Source organism: Crocodylus porosus, unplaced genomic scaffold (assembly GCF_001723895.1).
Source record: "Crocodylus porosus isolate Cpor-Errol unplaced genomic scaffold, CroPor_comp1, whole genome shotgun sequence".
Classification (NCBI taxonomy): domain Eukaryota; kingdom Metazoa; phylum Chordata; order Crocodylia; family Crocodylidae; genus Crocodylus; species Crocodylus porosus.
Genome location: NW_017728927.1, coordinates 11,765,342 through 11,783,680, shown reverse-complemented (window position 1 = coordinate 11,783,680; position 18,339 = coordinate 11,765,342). Strand labels below are relative to the sequence as shown.

Sequence of the window (18,339 nt, the reverse complement as noted above, 5' to 3'; positions counted from 1 at the left end):
CTACATTGAACACCTTCAAGAGCAAATTGGATGCTTATCTTGCTGGGATCCTATGACCCCAGCTGACTTCCTGCCCTCTGGGCAGGGGGCTGGGCTCGATGATCTTCCGAGGTCCCTTCCAGCCCAAATGTCTATGAAATCTACACCCAACAAAGGGGTCTCGAGCTACATTTCTTCCCTTCTTTTAGTACAGTGGGCAGTAGAGTCAGGAGACTGGAAAAAAGGAGGAATTATTTAGAAAGCTGTCACCCTGAGAAGGTGGTAGCTTTTCAGGGCGTCGGTATGTCTGATGGTGGGTAAAGGATGGCTTTCTTGACACATTCTGGGGATTTTTGGCCCCATCCAAGGATGAGGCCCCTAAAAACAAATAATGTAAACTTCAGGGTTGGTTGATCCTGAAATATTGTTCCACAACTTTGAAAAATAATTCGTATGGACCTTTTGCTTTCAGTCTTGACAAACATTTCTGTCACTCAGGTTTACTTACATCTATGTCTATAACAGATTGGATTTTTTTTGATTTTTTTATTTTGTGCTACCCTTTCTGCTAAAGGCTCAGGGCATTTTACAAAGTAGAGAAAAATAATTTATAAAAGAAGTGAATAAGCAAAACAGGAGAAACAAAACAAGAGAGAGCTAACAATATAAAAATAACCTATAAAGTGACCCCTTCCCCCAAACACAGTATCCCAGTTTTATGCTTCATAGGCAAAGGGATATGGTTTGACAAAGCTTGAGTTTTGGCTCCCAAGTTCCTCACCAGAAGCATTAAACAGACAATTAAATGAACCAGCCTAAGATAAAACCCTGTTAGATGCAGCTAGAGCAGATGTTAGCTATGAAATTCGTTGCGCCACCGTACCACAGAAAGGCATTTTCTTTCTGATCACTAGTCTAAGATCAAGGGTTGGAAGAGTTAAAAGCTTTACTCATCTTGAGGTAACTCTCGTGGTCTGTCAGTTTAGCACTGTATTGCTATATGACTTTATCCACCGATGCAGTCAAAATCATTCTGAACGTATTTATATTTGTTATACTGATGCTTATTAACAATTTGAAACTTTATGACATCTAGGCATGTGTGGAAGAAGGATAGTGTGGCAATAAATCCATCTAGCAGTTCCCGAATTACACTAGAGGAAGACGGAAGCCTCCTCATTAGCCAGACGTGGTCAGGAGACATTGGTGACTACACGTGCGAGGTCCTTTCGTTTGGAGGAAACGATTCCAGAATGGCTCGTCTAGAAGTGATGTGAGTATTCTAGCTCTGGGGCTTTCGCTGGCACCTCCTGTTTGCTTTTAAAGCTGATTCATAGTGTTTGTGCCTTTTTTTTTTTTTTTTTTTAAGGACTTTAGGGAAATCAAAGCAAATTTTTCCTGCTAATGATATTATCATGAGATCATTCATTTTGAGTTTGCATGTCAAATGACCTGGACTTCAACATGGTGAAAGTCAGCCCACACTAGGGGCTGCTATGCCTGGATGTGGTACACGTGGAAATTTAACCAACAGCAGCACTAATTTCTTGTCTCCATTGCCAAGGTTGTAAGAATGCATTCTGCCTCTCCGCCCTTGCTTTTAACATTTTTTACTCCCTTTGACGAATGCCCAAACATCTGGTCTCTAACGGGGTTTGGTTTTTTTTTCTGTTTTCTTCGCGTTCTCATTTATTAGAAAGTTGTCCTCATTTTTGTGCCTGTCTCTTATTTTTAAACATCACAAAAAGGTGTGTCGAGCGCAGGTCTCTTTGGAAAAGGGACTGCAAACACGGCGTTGGTGTGAGTGCCAGTGTTTTCTGTCGGTCTCACTCTGTAGCAGTGAAATGCAGTCGAATTTGATATGTGTCACTAAAGTCAGCAACTATGACCACTCCATGCATGAAGCAGATCAAATGCACATGCAGGTAATGTATGTACGTAGGCATTTTTCTCAGGGATATCGCACACTTTAATGTGACTACAATTGTATCTGTTTCTGCTGGTCGTGCCTGATCTTTTTCTCTTAGAGAAGATGGCCTATGGCAACTTCTGTTGCCTGGCAGTGTAACGTGTTTGCCGCAGAGATTTGCTGCGTGCAGCTCAGTTTTCCACAGCATTACTCTGACAGTGCCAAGAGTAGATCAGATGCCCGTTTTGAGAGAACGGTCATACATTCTTTCTCTAATTAAGCGCTCCTCAGCTCTCCTCCTGGAGTGCATTTTGCTGCTGGTTAGGATCCAAGAGTGGAAAGACAATTCCAAATTGCCTCTGCATAACTGTACACACTTTCCTTTCCTGTGGGCTTGCTCCTTATTTATTTTTGAGAGGTGGTCAGGAAATTGGAGAGCAAAACCTGCACACAACTCTATAACCCAGTCCTTGAAGGCGAGCTTAAAATGTGTGTGACCTGTGCGTTTTCGTCTTCTTTCTTCGGCAATCCCTCGCAGTCGAGGACGATTTTTAAAATAATCGTCTTATCTGCGTGTCCGAAGGTGACTGATGAAGCCTATCTGGGATCGACAGACTCTACAACAGCACGAACACATTTCCGCGGGGGGTGGGGGCGGTGCTGGATTTTTTAATTTGGACCACAACGTGCTGTTTCTGCTGCTCCTGCTTTTCCATCTCCTGTTGTTGCCTTGAGGTTTTGAAGTGCTAAGATCCCTGTAGGAGACTTTTCCTCCATTTGGGATGGTCCTGAGCGATGGTCTCCCATGAGTTGATGTGGATGTGCATCGTGTTTGTGTTCTGGTAGTGTTTCAGTGACATGGTAGCTGGGATAGTCCAGGTCCTTGCCTGTGACTTGTCACACTCTTAGGGCTGACACAGTTCTTGTAAAGTCTGTGCAGCAAAAGGGAGCACTTTGTGCTACTGCTGAAGTCACCTCTCACTCTTGAGAGTCCCATGGGCAAGAGATGTTTTATCCCCCAAGGAAAGTCATTTGACCGAAAGTTGTCTGGGAGAGACGCATCTCAAGTGTCATGGCACTGCCTTGCCCTTACGCCCTGCTTATGCCGGAGACTTTTGCATCCTCAGGCAAAATGGATGTTGAGGTTGGCCTTCGGTCGTGTGTCAGTCCGAAGGGATATTCTCCTACCGAAAGCCTGTAGCTTGGCTTCTGCCACAAGAATCCAGGGACTGACTCTGGCCAAGTCCTTTAGGGCCCTGCTTCACATTCAAATTAAGGCCAGATGGAAACCAGCTGTGGAGTTGTTACACATTTTCAAGCACTAAGTCCTTTTTTATAGTCCTTGTCCTTTTTTATAGCTGGGTAGTCATTTTTATCGCATAATGATTACTGTGCACATGCAGCTGGTCTAAATGTATTGCACGATTAGCCGATTCATTGTGTAATATCTGTAATGTAGCAGTGGCCTTAGGGAAGTCCCTAGGGTCGCTCAGTTATACCATTGTATCTGTAAGAGGTGCAAGTGCTGCAAGAGTGCCAAAGCCCATTGCAATCCTCTGGAGGTTGCATCATTATTATTTGGCTCAGTAGCACAAATATATGAAATATATAGACATACATGATGCAACAGAAGTTAAATGAAGAAGAAAATCCATTGAAAGGAAATAGTTGAAGTAAAGCTTAAATTAAATTCTAGCTGTTCTCTGAGTGACAGATCTATACAATTCCCTGTTCTCCCAAATAACTCTCATGCAAGGAGCATTAACAAGCACTGGGTGTTTTTTTTCCCGTTCATGAGTATGCACACTCCAGTGCCTTGAGTAGCAGCAATGACAGCCAAATGTTCAGAGAAGGGCTTGCAGTCAATTATGGATGTGAGCAGTTTACCATCAGATACTGGCATACCTTGATTAACTTTGTGTGTCTGCCAACCTTACTTGATTCACTCCCTTCTTCTACCCCAGGTACCCCTATACCTTCCTCTGTCTCTGGGAATTTAGCCGGGGATTTTCAAAGGCACAGAAGACAGTTAGGCACTGACTTCCCATTAAATGTCTGTCAGGTCAAAGCCTGACATCTTGGATGACCCCAGGTTATCTAGTGTCTCAGGGGATTGGGCCTCTCATCTGTAAAATGGGGATAATAAGCTTCATTTTTCCTTGCTTATCTTGCCTAGCTAGAACAGAACATCTGTTGGGCAGGGGCGGTCTCTAATTATGAGTGGGATATGCGGTAATTTGTGGCCTCTCTTTCAATCACAATGATCAAGATGATGGCTATGTAGGGACCTGCTCAATGAAATGATTCTGCTTTACTATGTTCAAAGCACAGCTTTTTTTTTTTCAGGGAAAAAACCCCAGATTCTGGTAAAGGACTTTAGTATGGGGCTTGGGGTTTTTTTGTTTTTTCTCCTTAGCAGTCACCAGACTTCCTTACCTCAGGATGATGTGGTTGGGCTGGCTGGTGAGTGTCTCTTGGCATCTGTCAGTAAGTGGCCCACAAACCAGAACACGGGATCAGCAAATTGTCTTGGTAGAAGAGAAATGGTGACGGTGCCAGATCCCTCCTTACCTTGCTCTATCCTCAGTACTGTCTTCTCCAATCTTAAAAAATGCCGCTCTCCAAGATTCCTTCCCTGTTTTCCCTCTAAAATATTTAAGGGAAATGGAAAGTAGGACGATGATGAGGAGCAACTGCTGATCCTAACCAGCTGACATAGTCCCCACAGTTGGGCACATGGTGCCCAACACGTTAGGCCCCTGCCATGCTAGAAACAGTAAATAATATTCGTTGGTGCAAACAGCAGAGGCGATCTTCCCTGACAATCCCTCACAGAAGTGAAGAGATGTGAGAAGGGAAGGTCTGTAACACGGCACTTACTAAAGGGGAGCCAGGGGACACATCACCCACCTATTCTGGAGTGATGGTACTTGGGCATTGCCAGGGAAGATATTCCCGTCATTCATTTTCCTCCCCTGGGAACGTACGGTATTCTTCATCTGTATTGCTCTATTTTTTTTTATTTGGTAAAACATTCTCCAGCCATGTTGCATTTGCTTATGAAAAGAGCTTTTCATTTTGTTGATTTATTTTTTCGCTAGCAAAGCTGCTCAGCTGCAAATATAAAAACATTCGCAGAACTTGGATGCTGAGCTTCTGCTTCTATTGCATCCAAAGTCATAATGTCTGATCCTGAAAATAATTGCAAATAATAGAGCCTGCCAGCTTCATTCATCTTATCTTTATAGTCCTGCACATACCATACAATAGGAAAATATGCACAGAAGAAAAGTCCCCTATTCCCATAGCTCAACAAGCTGGGGAGATCAGGTTGTATCTCTCTCCAGATAAGAAGCTTTGCTGATTCCAACTCAAAAGCATCCTGAGGGGCCTTGATACCTTTGAAATATGCAGTATAAGCAGTATCCCAGCCTGACACAACCTGTAGCCAGATATCTTGCACCCAACCACAGACCATGATGAGGAATATTTCTTTGTTGAACGAATGAAGGTAGGTGACTGCGAAGCCTGGTAATACCCTACCCTGCTGGGAAAAACCAACCTTACCTAGATCCCTGTGCTTCTTTCAAAACTTAAGGCAAAATCTTTTGATCTTTCCCTGCTACAAAGTTGAGTTACCACTACAAAGTAAGTTACCGCTTAGCTTGTGAAAGGCCTAGGAGGGACAGAAATACAAAGCATTACAATACAGCATACCATAAGGGCAGGACATTTATACATGGCCTCCAGTTTAACTTGCTATTCAATCTAACAGACTCTTCGACTGTTCTTGCCCAACCCTGGAAATCAAGGAAGGTGATTTACTCACTTACAGGTAGAGATCACAAATGCAAATATGAATATAAAATAGCAGGATGGTAGTTTCTTTGTCGCTCATTTATGGGGGGAATGTGGTACCTGATCTTTTTTTTAAGAAGATAGTCAAAATTGCTAATGCCTCAGATCTTTCCCCTCCCCTTCCGTGCTTTCTGTCACCAGATCAATGACAGTTCAGAGCAATGTACGGTAACAAGCATCAAAATAGTATCCAGTTTCAAAGCCGTTGTCCCATGAATTCCACATCCCTTCCAACCTATCCTTTGCTATTTCAATAGTCCTTTACTCCATCTGTTCCTTGTGCTGATCTTACATGAGAGAATGGAGGAAAAAGATTTGGCAGAAAGCATACTACCTCTGCTTCTCTAAAGAGATTCTCTCTGTTGAGCTATTACCTAAGCCAGAAAGACCAGGATGGAAGAACAAGATCCAAATCTTCTCCAATTTTTGTATTTGAGCTCCTGGAATGGGATCAGAAATGAATGGGTCTGGCTTCTAAACTCAGGCCAAACTTCTAGTTCCTTAGTTCCCCTTTCATACGCCTGTGCAAGGAAGCACAGTCGCTTGGCAATACTACAATATGGATCATATTAAAGTAATGTCTGTATTAGGAGTTTGGGAAGGATCCTAGTATAAGACAAACTGTAAAGTCCTGAGCAACGAGAGACGGGCTTCTTAATTTAAGCCATTATAAACATCGATGACAAACCAATCAAGGCTGAGTGATTTGTTAAACTTCCTGTCTTGACTTCCTTGCAAGTTATCAGGTCTACCAGCTGAGCCATCTGCGCCAGAGTTAAACTTGTATGGCGGACCTGATTTGGGAAACCATTTGTGAGTTTGGAGCAAAGCTTTTTATAAATTGACAAGATGACTCGTTTAATCTCTCTCGCCTTCTTAGTAATCCCCTCTTCAGTCACAGGCTCTCTAATTACCTGCTGTCGGACCAGTTTTCTCAGAAATCTCTCCAAAACATGTCGAGCTTTTTTTTTTCCTTTCGCAAATAGTTTGTTTTTAGCTAATTTTATAAGACACTGCATGTGTTTGTCGAGTAATTTTTTCAGGTTCCCTCTGGCAGTTATGAGCTGACTCAAAGCATTAGGGCATTTGTTTCTAACATATATCATCTGCAAAATTGCTAACATTATTTTCCAACCTTATCCCTGTGGCTGCATGTTCCTTTTCTTGCTTGAATCCTTGCTTTGTCAGAGTCCCCTCAGCTGACCTTCGTGGCTACGGCATTAACCCCAGACTTGTGTGTTCAACGGCAGATTCAAATAAGTCCGCAGACCATTGGGATCATCATGGACAGAAAGTAGTAGGAATTAGAGACAAAACTGACCTCACTTGATTCCCAGCATGAAAGGATCATAGTCCGATATGAAAACTTGAAACATCCCTGTTAGTGGCTTGGTTGGGTGGAGGGAAAAAAACCAGTTCATGAGTTAGACTGATGGCATCTGTACATGGGATATTCAGTGCCCCATATATCACTCTCTCAAGTCTCATTCGCTTTCTTGGTGTGTCAGAGCCTGAACAGCCTCACTTAGAATTTCTTCTCAACCTGAAACACAATTAAAATTACCACGCAAGCAAATGACTTCCTACCAGAAAAAAAGTAATTTCTCTTAAACAGTAAAGGAGCACATTCTTTTGGGGGAGCATGAATATTCATGATCGTCATGGGGGACTCATTTATCATCTCCCGAAGCTCCCCCGTTCTTGTCTGTCTCTGTCTCCAGTGTACAGAGTATAAGTGTTTGTTAAAGTGGGGATTAGTATTAGTTAACCTCAGCTTCCGTGCATTACAAAGAGTCATACACTTCCCCACTCCGGTTTCTTTTTAATTTTAAATATTCATTTCTGGTCAGGTGTTTCTTACATACTTGCTCTGTCTACCTCCAGGGGCTTAAATCTGTAAGCACCATCTGCTGCTAGACAATGTAGACACCTGAGATTAAAGAAAATTGTATTAGTGGTGGTAGGTGTACTGCGTGATTGTTACAATTCACACTATTAGCACTCCCTGTGAATTGAAAGCACCTCCCTTCTCCTTGACGCTGCCTGATTGTGTCGCATATTAGCCTTACCATGTGGTGTGACCCTGATGAAAGAATCAACTTTAACCAGATCCTGAGTAAAAACATACATGTAACTTTAGTTTATACTTAAAGGAATGTTTAACTCGCCCATCAGTACCCCAGCCCAGTCTCCTGACTGCTTCCTTAATGAGTCTAGACAAGCTTGACATCCTCCTTTTTGTCTATCAGAAAGCCATTTTAAGATCCCTGGACAACTCTCACCGGGGAACTGAGAGTGAAAAGGGATGTGTTTTCTCCTGCATCAAATCTTTCAACATGTATACCCTAAAGGAAAAAAAATGCCACCCTGTGAATTTTCCCCCTAACAGAATAACTTCCTGTATCCCCAAATGCAACTTAAATGCAGCCCTCTAGATGTACAAGAGAATAGGATTAACCAGTGAATATACATACTGACAACCTCCTCCTTAATACATTCAGGTACTTGTGTATTCCAGTTATTTGTGGATGAGATTGCTGTAAGCTCCCTCTTAGCTGTTCCTCCTACGTGATCCCCTGCACAAATGTCTTCTTCTGGAAGAGGCTTGGGGCCGAACCTTACCTTTGCACCATTTCCCACAGGGGCTCACAATAAGTGAAGTGCTGCCTGGGATGACTCAGAGTAGTGTCACAAGCCTTTTCATTCTTTTCTCTTCGGCAAGTTCCTCTGCCGGCTGGATCACAAATGCGTTTTCCACGCAAGTCAGTGTGGAGAGGTGGGAACCGTCAGTCCTCCTGGATCATGGTGTATGCATGAGGGCCACCCAGACCATCGATGCATATGCCTGGCTAGGAGGAGTGGAGGCTGCCCAGACCTTCCATCCTCCCTTTAGTCCACTGAGATAGACGGAGTCCAGATGTTTGGTGCCTCCACGGCTGCAGTTGTGTAAGTGTCTGGGAAGCGAACACAGGTCTCTGGGGTGGTAGACAAGGATTCCACCGCTGAACCACGGGACTCCCAGTATGGAGAAATGAGAGAGAATATGATAGGACTTTTACTGGGCTTGATGCTTAAATCAAAATTAAATAAGCCCGCTGTCACTGTCTTTGGCTAACCTTGTCCTTCTAGAGCTGTTTTTGAGTCCCTCGAATGCACCTCTTTCAAGCAGCAGTTCTGTGCAACCTTTTGTCCTTGGCACGGGATCTCATGCTGCAACCATTTTCTAACTGGGTTTCCACGTTATACTCTCCTCCCTTCTTCCCTCCCCCAGCCCTTTGCCCACTATGATGCCACGGGAATGGCACCTGGAAGAAATTCCCCTAGGAACCTGTGCGCGGTAGCAACACATAGTGAAACAGAAGCTGCTTCTTTGAACTGTTTCATTTATTTGGGGAAAGGTTCACCACACTGAGAAATGGATTTTGGCCAACAGAGACTTCCACATTTATTAGTCGGATACACTTGGTATCCTCCTCAGGCCTGTTTCAAAGATTTCATAGATGATTAGGGTCAAAAGGGACCTTAATAGATCATCGAGTCCAACCCCCTGGCCTGTTAAGTGCACGTGCCTTGGCTTTGGTGTCTCCATCCATCCATCTTAGCGAGCAAGGTGCATCCCGTTTGCTTCAGCCGCTGACATTTGGTCAGCCAGGGTGGCTCCCAGCTGCACTCACTGACCTTCCTTGGCTGACTGTGCTCACTCAAGCTCACTTGTTATTCTAGGTCTAGGGACCTTTAATGACACATGTCTCCTCCTTTGACCCTCGGCTTAGTCTTGGGAAGAATAAATAGCTCTAGCTTGGGTAGAGCCACACAGGGACCGTTCCTCTATGAAGTTTTCCTTTTGCTTCTTCTCTGTGTCATCGTCTTACCTTTCCTGCTTGGTTTTCGTAACGCCATCTTTTGATTAGCACCATAGCAAGTAGGCCCTCATAAATGTGCACACACATACGGGCATCCACAGCATTCATAACGGTTGTGATTATGTATATCTGTTGCCCAGTTTTCTACATGACCTTCTCCTTCCCTGAAGAAGTCTAGAAGTTAGGGCGTGCTTTTCGCCCCCCTGATTTGAAGCCAGAAACTGCCTTGGAATTGTCCCTGTGTTTGTGGGCAACCGCTAAGGAGTTAGTTGTGGGTTTGAGATAGCTGTAAGCAATCAGCAGCTTAATAAATTACAACAAGAAATGACTGCATTTTTTAATTAAAGAATGTCAAGTACAATTACGGCTTTTTGCTCCGACCAGCACAGGTCAGCAGTAACAGAGGTTGGAGAAGAATTGGCAGTGTGCTGTGATGGGGTGCAGGAGGAAGGAAATCAAATGGGTGAGAGCCAGCATCCTTTTGGTCTCCCCTTTGCTGATTCAAAGATCTTGACCCTCATGAGAGGTATAATAGGTAGTAGGCCTGTGCGATCCCCCCCTGCCCGGCAGCACTTGGGGAGTGGGGCTTTTTTTTAGAGCACCGGGATCTGGGAGGGGCTGGGAGAGCAGGGGTCAGGGTGAGCGGATGCCTGGCCCCATGGTCCCATCCCCTGCCCCCTACTTAACAGCTCCGTGTCCAGCTGCAGCTCCCCAAATCATCGATGCTCTCCAAATCTTTTCCGAAGATTTGGAGAGCTTCGAATCGATGGGACCTTTTAATCAGTCCCCTGATTCGATTCGAATTTGGGAGATTTGGCCACCGAATCGGGCCAAATCTCCTCCAGATCGAATCACCACCTGAAGCTTCGCACAGCCCTGATGGCTAGAGGCCTCTTGCTGTTTTTCTAGGTCTTTCAGACAAGCATTTAATGAATGCAGCACAATTTCATTTCCTCACGCTACTGTGCAGCCTCCATCAATTTCAGCCAATGAATCCAAATGAAGTATTTTTCCATAAATCACATTTATTTTTAGAAATTACACTTTTTAATTGCGCTGCTGTTTTGTTTGTTTTTTTTAACATTTCAGTTAGCTTTTCCATGGGGTTTTCTGCAGGCATTTTCTCTATGTTTTCTGCCTGGGCGCTCCCAAAAAATCCTTATTATATGAGGAAAAGATTCTACCCATGACAGGATAAGCTTGCATCCTCTAGTAAATCAAGCTGTTCTGTAGCGTAAGAATACATATGGTAATTTTGATTAGTAACTCTATATGGATAGTGTCGGTGTCTTCTGCTTGCCCAAGTATGAAAAATTCTGTGTTAAATCATAGCTCCCATGTGTTATACTGTTTATATGTTTTACCGTTGTTCCGTTATTATGACATCGTTGTAAAAAAGAATTACTGACCAAGTTGTCTCAATTTAAAAAAATGCGGTTTGAAAATTGGCATTTTTCCACATTAAGTAACAGTTTCATTAGCTGTTAACGTGTCAGCCTTGGGGCTCTCTGTATAAATTATATTTTAGAAACAAGACAAAGTTGGGAATAATTTGGAGATCTCTTGTTATTTTTTTTTATTTATTTTTATAGTGGCTTCTGGTACATTTACATCTTTATACAAGTCTGATGACATATGAATGTCTAACCTCCTGTTAGCTTTTGGCTGGGTAAGGAGCAGTTTAATTTTTTGTGGGATTTTTCTTTCTCTCTCTTCTTTTTTTTTTTTTAGCGAGCTCCCTCATCCTCCTCAGAACCTCGTGGCAGCGCTGAATGCCTCGTACAGCCGCAGCGTGATGCTTTCCTGGGTGCGTCCCTTCGATGGAAACAGCCCCATTCTCTACTACATGGTGGAGCTGTCTGAGAACAGTGAGTAGAGCCACAACACATTTCCACTCTTGCGTTCTCAATCATTCAACCGTCACGCCAGGCTTAGCTTTCACCAGCACCATCGACAAAATCCTACGGCCACTTTCCGATTCTGAGAGAGACCGGGAGTAGGAGTAGCTGGGCTTTAGTCTGGATTACCATCACACTACAAAAGTACGAGAGCAAGAGGCATGGTCTGGTGGTTTCTGCACATCCCAGCTCTGCTAGTGAAATGGTCCATGGCTTCTGTGTCTTCTGTGCCTCAGTTCCCACCTGTAAAATGGAGGCAGACATCATTTATTTCTTCCTCTGTTTGCCTGGCTTGTCAATCTATTAAAAACACTCCTAGCATGATGGAGACCCAACTTAGTGAGTGCTTCCAGACACTTGGATAATATCAATCATTATTTTAATGGTGCACCAAAACACCTGAGCGTGGTTGGTAAGAAGAGCATGTGCGCTCAGCCTTCAAGACTCCTACCACGTATGCATTCATATTCATGAGGATTCATGTATTACCCTCTGCTTTCCCTTGGCTGTTATTTAATACCCTTCCTTTAAGTAGGTTAGTAAGGTTTGTGGCCAAAAATTTTAATGGCCTCTAGCCTCATATATCGAAAACCTAGTCATTCCCAATCGGCTAAGAATCAGCCAAGTGTTTCAAGACTGTACTCCCAGGGCCTCGTTAGCGTTTGACTGAACAGTGTGGCACATAGAGTCCTCTTTGCCCTGTTTGGAAATTGGTTATCTTTTCAATTCTGATCTAATCACATCCTTTTCCTGCCCTCTGGAAATTAGTCCTGCATTTAGGTTAAACCAGCAGTTGGTTATGTTTTCCAGCTGCAGGCCAGATTGACACAGCTCAGGTCTAAGCTGGGCTGGCACTGGGGCCTGGCTGCTGCCATCACTGCTACTTCTCCTGACTACCACTTTTCTCCACTGCCCAGCTGTGGCATGGGGCAGGCATAGCGCCTGCCACTGAATGCCACCAAAGACCCTCAGCTCCATTGGCCAGACACAACAGGTCCACAGGCCAGATTCAGCCCAGAAGCATTAGGTTTCCAGCCTCTGGGTTACACAGTGACAGTTTCTGATTATTTAATGAATAAAACCTATTTTGCCACCTGGGGAGTTTGATGTTGAGAGCACTTTTAAGGATTTCACTTTGCAGGCTGGAACATGAAGATCTTCAGGTTTCAAGGTCCTGTAATGATGATTTTGACATCCACCCGGCAAAACGCAGGTCTCCAGTCCCAATAAAGCTTTGAGGTCCTTCAGAGGACCATTGTCATGGATGTAGCTCATTAGAAGATTCTTGAAGGCTGATTCCTAGCCAATATAGGCAGGGGCCCTTAGGACACTGGAGTATGGGAGCAATATGATCTCTGCAGGAGGTACTGGTAAGATGATAAGAAGCCTTAATTTCTACCAGCTGAAGTTTGTCAGCCTCAGGTGTAGCCACAGCTAGGGATGCATTGTGCTATTCCAGTCTGGAGGTGTCAAGGGCACTATCAGCTGGAAAATGCCATCGTTCACCCTGCAAAATCCATAAAAGTCTCGGTGAAAATCTGAAATAGCTCCACAGAAATTATGCAAATGATCCTTCAAAACACCACAGGATCCTCTGAACTCTCCTACACTGTGAGAGAGATCCAATAATTTTTAGCTGATGGCACTGTAATCTACCACCGAGAGAATCTCATTATCACAGATCATAGAAGTGTATACTTCAGCTGTGTGTTTGCTAGAAACCAACCAAACAAAAAGCCATACTGACTGTGAACTGAGCACCCTCTGCCCCCGGGAGAATTGTCGTTCCTTCTGGGAACATTCTCCGCTGCTCCCAGCTTTGAGGTTTTGTCTTTAAGTTTCTCCTTATTTGTCTTGCGTTCATGTCCCCTTGCTACATAGTCACTTGTGTACATAGGAGACGGGGAAATCTGAGTTCTTGCTTGTTTTCCATTGTCCCACAGATCCAGCAAGCCTGCAAGCAATGTCAGCAATGAGTTTGATTTGTGTTTCTTATATTCGTTTTTACATAGCTTCACATTTTCCAGCTTTTTGGGGGGGAAGGGGAGGATTTGCTGTTTCTGAGAATTATCTTTATCAGACAAGTATATCGTTCAGGCTTAGTTAATAACAACAGATTTCCCACTTGAGGTACTATGGGCATTGTCTCTTCGATTTTTTCTCAGCGATGTTTCTGAATAATACTGACATATGATCTTGCACTGCTGACATAGCTTTGTCTCATACATGTTTGTAGTCTAAGTCTCTCTTGTTTTGCACAGGAAAACATTTTTTGCAGGTTTTTGCTGCCAGTTCTTTTTGTGCCACAGGTGTCTTTTCAGATACAGAAACTGTCAACGATTTTGCATATGCCCTCCGTGAGCTCATTTGCTTGTATTTGGCGTTATTTTACTGTCAGCAGCCGTACAATATGTTAAGCATTCTAATCCCAGATTGCTGTTATGTAGACAAAAGTTGGTGAGGCTCTGCGTTATTTTTTTGGTTGCCAAGGATGCACAGAAGACTTTGTTTTTGATTTTTGCAAAGAGTTTAAATATGTGGGGTTTGTTTTTGCAGTGTTGCAGTTGCCAAGATGTATCCTATTTTCTTAATTTTTCTGTGGGTTGCTGCAGAGTGAATAAGTTTCTAATAGCTTTAGCGTCCATTACATATTTTTGAATGCATACAGTCAGTTAATACATAATAAAGGTATCTGTTATTGAAAGCTAGCCAAAGAAGGCTCAAAATAATGAGCGTAGATTTCAGGGCACTAATTACTAGCTGCATTGAAAAGAAGTGTATCATTCTACCTGGCATGGATTAAAATTAAAGCCCCTTTCCATTGGTATCACTTTAGTAAGGAGAGATAAAAGCTGATTTTAATTGAGGGGAAAGACAGCAGCAGATCATACACAAGAATTCCTGCAAGGTACCTGACTCTGCTTAACAAATGTATGGAGGGCCAGATTCTCGTCTACCAATTAGGCATCAAAGTGGACTTAGGTGCCTCAGTGCGATTATATTACACACAGCTCCATTGTGCATCAATTTCTGTAAAATGCAGTCGTCTCACCCTTTAGACTGAGTCGCAGAAAAGCAGCAAGGAGGAAGATTACTCACCCACCTTGTGCATTAACTGATTTTTCAGGGACTTGAACAGTGGGGAATAGAGTCTGGCTTAGGTACTCAGGTCCAATTATGTGTCCAATAGGTGGAATAGAGTCTGGCTTCTAATGTTTATAATAGGGGTACACCAATAGAGATTATGGGGGCCGATACCAGCGACCGATTTTTTTAAGGAGGCATATTGGCCGATACCAATCCGATTTCCAATACACCAGCATCCAGCTGGTAAGTCTTTTGGTGGAAGGGAAGGGATGTGGGGGGCCAGATGAACTCCCCCCATGGTGAAGGAAGGAGTGGGACAGTGGCTGGGGCAGGCACTGCCCAACCAGAGCAGGATGGGATGTAGGACGGAGCTGCAGCTCATCCAGGGGATGTGGGGGGGGGGAGGGGGCAGTTCCTGCTGCTGTGTGCACCCCAGGAGAGCATGGGGCGGGGGGTGCCCCTGCATCTGTGCAGGGTGGGATGTAGCTGCGGGTTGGGGCCACGCTCAGGGTGGGCAGTGGTGGGCTGCACTCGGGGTGAGCAGTGGCAGCACTACGTGGGGGGCTATGGGAGGGGCTGCAGCCACCCCAAATTTCTCCATACCCCCGTATCGCATCGCCTCTGCCCGTCCCGAGCGCAGCCCACCTCTGCCTCCCCGGAAAGAGCCTGGCGTAGCCCCAGCCCGAGCCCACAGCTGCAGCCTGCCCTGCCCTGCCGCGCACAGATCCATGGGGTACGCGCCTCCCTCCCATGGCCTCCTGCGATGCGCTCAGCAGGAGAATTCACCCCACCCACCCGCTCTGGGCAGCGCCTGCCCCAGCCCCAGCCCCACTCCCTTCCTCGTCACAGGCAGTGTTGATCTCCACCCCCCGTCCCTCCCCACTCCCATCCCACCACAAGAGGATTACCAGCTGCGCATAGCTCTCCGAGCTGCCGGACTGTGCTCCTCGCTGACTGTGTGCCACGCTGCAGCTCCATGCACGCGCGGGCATTTATCGGCCAAATTATCAGCCACATCAGGCTGATTTCCAATGCAGTCAGTTTTCTTTATATTGGTGCCGATCTGATATCAGACCGATGCATCGGTGCACCTCTAGTTTATCATGAAGTCTATGCACTTGGCATGATGCAATAGACGAGGAAGAAGATGCACCTTGATTGATAAAATACAGCAACACAATCATTAAGCATTCACCTCTATACACATACCAGGATGAGAATCCCTGTTGACCATCAGGTAACAGTATGCATTGCTGTCATCGTTTCTGAATGGCTTGTGTTTAGCTGCTGTTGTGGTGCGCGTAAGAATTTGTGGTGGCAAGACCTTCAAAGAGATCAATTTCCTTGATTGAGAAGGTGTGAACGTTTCTGGAGCTCATCAAAACATATTGCTAATTGGTAACTGTTGTAACAAGTGCATTATAACGCTCGGCTGAACACTGCTCAGCTGAAAGCTGCTGTTACGACTGCTGCATTCTTGGATATCTGGAGTCCTGAGACCTAAGGGGATAACTCAGATTCACTAGGTGAAGTGCTAGGGAGGTCTGTATTAAAGCCCTGTTCCTACAAAAGCATATGTGCATGCTTAACTTTAAGTCATGAGTAGTTTGACTAAACTCAGTGGGATTAATTAGGTGATTACCATTAAGCGTTGTGCATTAGCCTTTGCAAGATTGAGGTTTAAACATGTATGCCTCCATAGCTGTTGTTGAAAACCAACTCGTATTCACATAAGACATTCTCCAAGGATGCTGTTGGTTTGAATGGTCTTAAACCAAGCAGTTCTCTGAAATCAGATCAGAATAATGGAGTCCCACTGAGTGGTTCAGTCCTCATTTGAATAGTTCACAGTTTGAAATTATTGTAACAGAGGTATGTTTGGGGGCCAAGAGAAAACTCAGCACCTTCCAATAGCCCATACTGTACAAGAGCTTGGAGAGTTTGGCCTGTTCAATGTACCAAATTGAAGGCTGGACAGGGATATGACCGTTGTCTCAAGGAGGAAGGAGAGCAATTTAGGCTACGGAGCCAATGTTAGCGCAAGAAGACTTAAGTAAAAACTGACCATGAATTAATTTAAGCTGGAAATTATAAGAGGATTTCTTACTGTTGGGGCAGCGAGGTTAGAGAACCACCTTCCAAAAGGAGTAACGGAGTCAAAGATGCTAAGTAATTAAGATGGAGTCTGCGATCAGGATAACGTGATGTGGTTGCATACAGTAGCGGGGGCTTGCACTTCCCGACCCCACATTTTGTGTAAACATTTCATTAAAATAAACAGACACCTGAGCAATAGTCCTGTATCTAAAAGCAGAGAGGTACAGGATTTCAGTTTTGTGTTTGGGAGGTATTTCAGCTCAGTAGATACCTGGTAAGAATGGGAAGCAGATTTAGAATACCTCTCAAAGAAGAAGCACCTCTCAGTGATCACCTGCCGCAAGCGCATCCAGAACAGAAATCCTTTGACGTGCACAAATTAGGTCCCGAAACCAGAAATTGAAACAGCAAAATATAGAGCTGTTCTTCACTTTCTTAGTCTCAAGCAGTGTAACATAGGGAGGGGAAAAGCAGCATAATTAACAAATAGCCAGCACATTGGAGGGGACCTGACAACTACAAGTGAAAATTTTACAGCCAACAGCAATTACAGGGGCAGAGGGAGCAAGCAGCGCTCCAAGTATGTTCTGGGCAGCTTAAGTTAAATGAGATTAGCGCTGGCTGTTCAGTATAATGGAGGTTGATTTAATAGTTTGACCTGGCAAGTCTTTTGTCACCATGTGACTCCTCCTAGCTTTCTATGGCAGAAGAGTGACAATAATCCCTGGGGAAAAGGGAAGTGGGTATTGAAATTTTTATGGAACATTTTTTTATGTCTGAATTGCCCTTCTTCACGGTGAAACAAGCTCCTTTGCAATTCTGGCTTTGTATGTGTTTTAAGATAGAAGAGCAGCTTTTCAAAGTGTTTGGTTTATTGATTGTCAAGAGAAGAATTGCCATTTAAATTTTAAAGATACTCTGCAAACTCGCTGTATCCACTGCTCCATGAGCAAGCAAATCCTCCCCAAACCACTTTTCTTTACAAATCAGAGTGCCCAGGAGATGAATAGGGTTCGTTTATATTAGTTTTCAGTTTAATCTCTCTTCCTGCCAGATCTTTTATCTTCCACCAGGAGAGGAAAAAGAATAAAGTATTCTACAGATGCAGCATATAAACAGAGCGGAGCCCCAAGGTGCCGGGGAGATTAATAGGCCTTGTTGTTGAATCAAACTGTTCACTAGATCGAGATGCTTGAGTTAAGCACTCTCAAGTGCCGTTTACACTCGCAGTAAACAAATTAAACGGATTTGCTCCAGGAGATGGACCAGGGCGGATTAGCTCGTTTAAGGACATTCGGCATTCTCGGTAGTGTCTGGTCTTCCCTTTTCTTGATTAAGCCGCCTCAAGCAACCTACTGCGTCCGCCAGACCTTAACGCCTTCTCCCCATTCATTTTCATCTTGCACCTTGGATGTAGCGAGGTGAGCAGTTTTTTGACTAAAAGTCAACAAAAATCGAATAGTGCAAAAGAGGAGCGGGGGGAGAGGAAAGACGCTGGCTTCCCGTAGTTAATGTGGATAAACTTTCTGTGTTACCTAGAAGATGAAAATTCCCATGACATAGGTTGTCATTGAGAGCTTGTGGTCAAAGCCGCTGCCAGTAACGTCACGTGAAAAGGTTACTGTTTTACAAGCATCTACTCAGTGCT

At 44.3% G+C, this 18,339-nt stretch overlaps 1 protein-coding gene across 3 annotated transcripts in view; it reads left to right on the top strand.

Moving 5' to 3' along the window:
- Window positions 1–18,339, top strand: part of SDK1 (sidekick cell adhesion molecule 1) — a 667,914-nt gene that overhangs the window by 497,243 nt on the left and 152,332 nt on the right. For all 3 annotated transcript variants that reach the window (XM_019542017.1, XM_019542016.1, XM_019542015.1), the window contains exons 13-14: window positions 1,076–1,252; window positions 11,341–11,477. In XM_019542017.1, coding sequence (XP_019397562.1) covers window positions 1,076–1,252; window positions 11,341–11,477 — 314 coding nt within the window. The remainder of the gene's footprint in view (window positions 1–1,075; window positions 1,253–11,340; window positions 11,478–18,339) is intronic.